Raw genomic sequence first — 887 nt, forward strand, 5'->3', positions numbered from 1 at the left:
CTCTCTCTCTCTCTCTCTCTCTCTCTCTCTCTCTCTCTCTCTCTCTCTCTCTCTCTCTCTCTCTCTCTCTCTCTCTCTCTCTCTCTCTCTCTCTCTCTCTCTCTCTCTCTCTCTCTCTCTCTCTCTCTCTGGTATAGAATATTGAATAACATCGCAATGCGGAAATATCGTTCGTTGTGCGTGGAAGGAAATGTGAATAAGGAAGCCCGCTATAACCCGTGGACAATCAGTTTTCTACATTCATTAGGAAGACCTTCATAAAGACGGGTTTAGGACGATGCAGAGAGCTCATAGAATTTCTCACCTAAAATTGCTTAACGGATGAATGATCCATTGTCCGGCGGCTTTCTGGCGCATCTTCTCATTCATCAGCGCCTTTTTGCTGCCGAAAAGTTTCATCGCGAGTTTGTTATCCGTCGGCTGAAAGATGGACATGAAATGAGTTTGTATAAAACTATGGTTTGCGTCGGCGTCCAGTTCGTCGGCGAATTCGATGAGGCTATCTCGCGGCGCTCCGAACAGGCTCGCTTCGTCGCCCAGAAACACACCGTTCGACGCACTTTTCTTGTCCGATTTTTTTCCGTCATCGCCGCCGCCGTCGCCGCTGGCTAACCGGCTCCGACGCACGCCCTCGAATTTCGACTTTATCATCGTCGGACTAAGGTAGTCCTTCATTAACGTCACGGGAAGCATGAACGACTTTGTCGACGTCGACTTGTCGCCGTCGGCGTCGTCGCGCACGTCGTTCCACGCCGCCTGTCGCGCGTTGTCGCTGGCGTCGTCGACGGGCGTCGAGTCCGTGATGTTGATGATGACGGGAGAGTCGTCGCGCGTGCTGTTGCCGGCGGTGATGTTGTGGGCCGCGGCACCGCGCGCGTTGTCCTCCT

The 887-nt window shown here is 53.0% G+C and overlaps 1 protein-coding gene across 1 annotated transcript in view; it reads right to left on the minus strand.

Moving 5' to 3' along the window:
* Positions 1 to 435, minus strand: part of LOC106819823 (potassium/sodium hyperpolarization-activated cyclic nucleotide-gated channel 2-like) — a 92,909-nt gene extending 92,474 nt beyond the window's left edge. Inside the window, exon 1 of the mRNA XM_014824407.1 lies at positions 305 to 435. Within this exon, the coding sequence (XP_014679893.1) occupies positions 305 to 435 (131 nt within the window). The remainder of the gene's footprint in view (positions 1 to 304) is intronic.
* Between the last annotated feature and the right edge of the window lie 452 nt (positions 436 to 887).

The sequence above is a fragment of the Priapulus caudatus genome, unplaced genomic scaffold (genome assembly GCF_000485595.1).
Source record: "Priapulus caudatus unplaced genomic scaffold, Priapulus_caudatus-5.0.1 Scaffold40, whole genome shotgun sequence".
Lineage (NCBI taxonomy): Eukaryota > Metazoa > Priapulida > Priapulimorpha > Priapulimorphida > Priapulidae > Priapulus > Priapulus caudatus.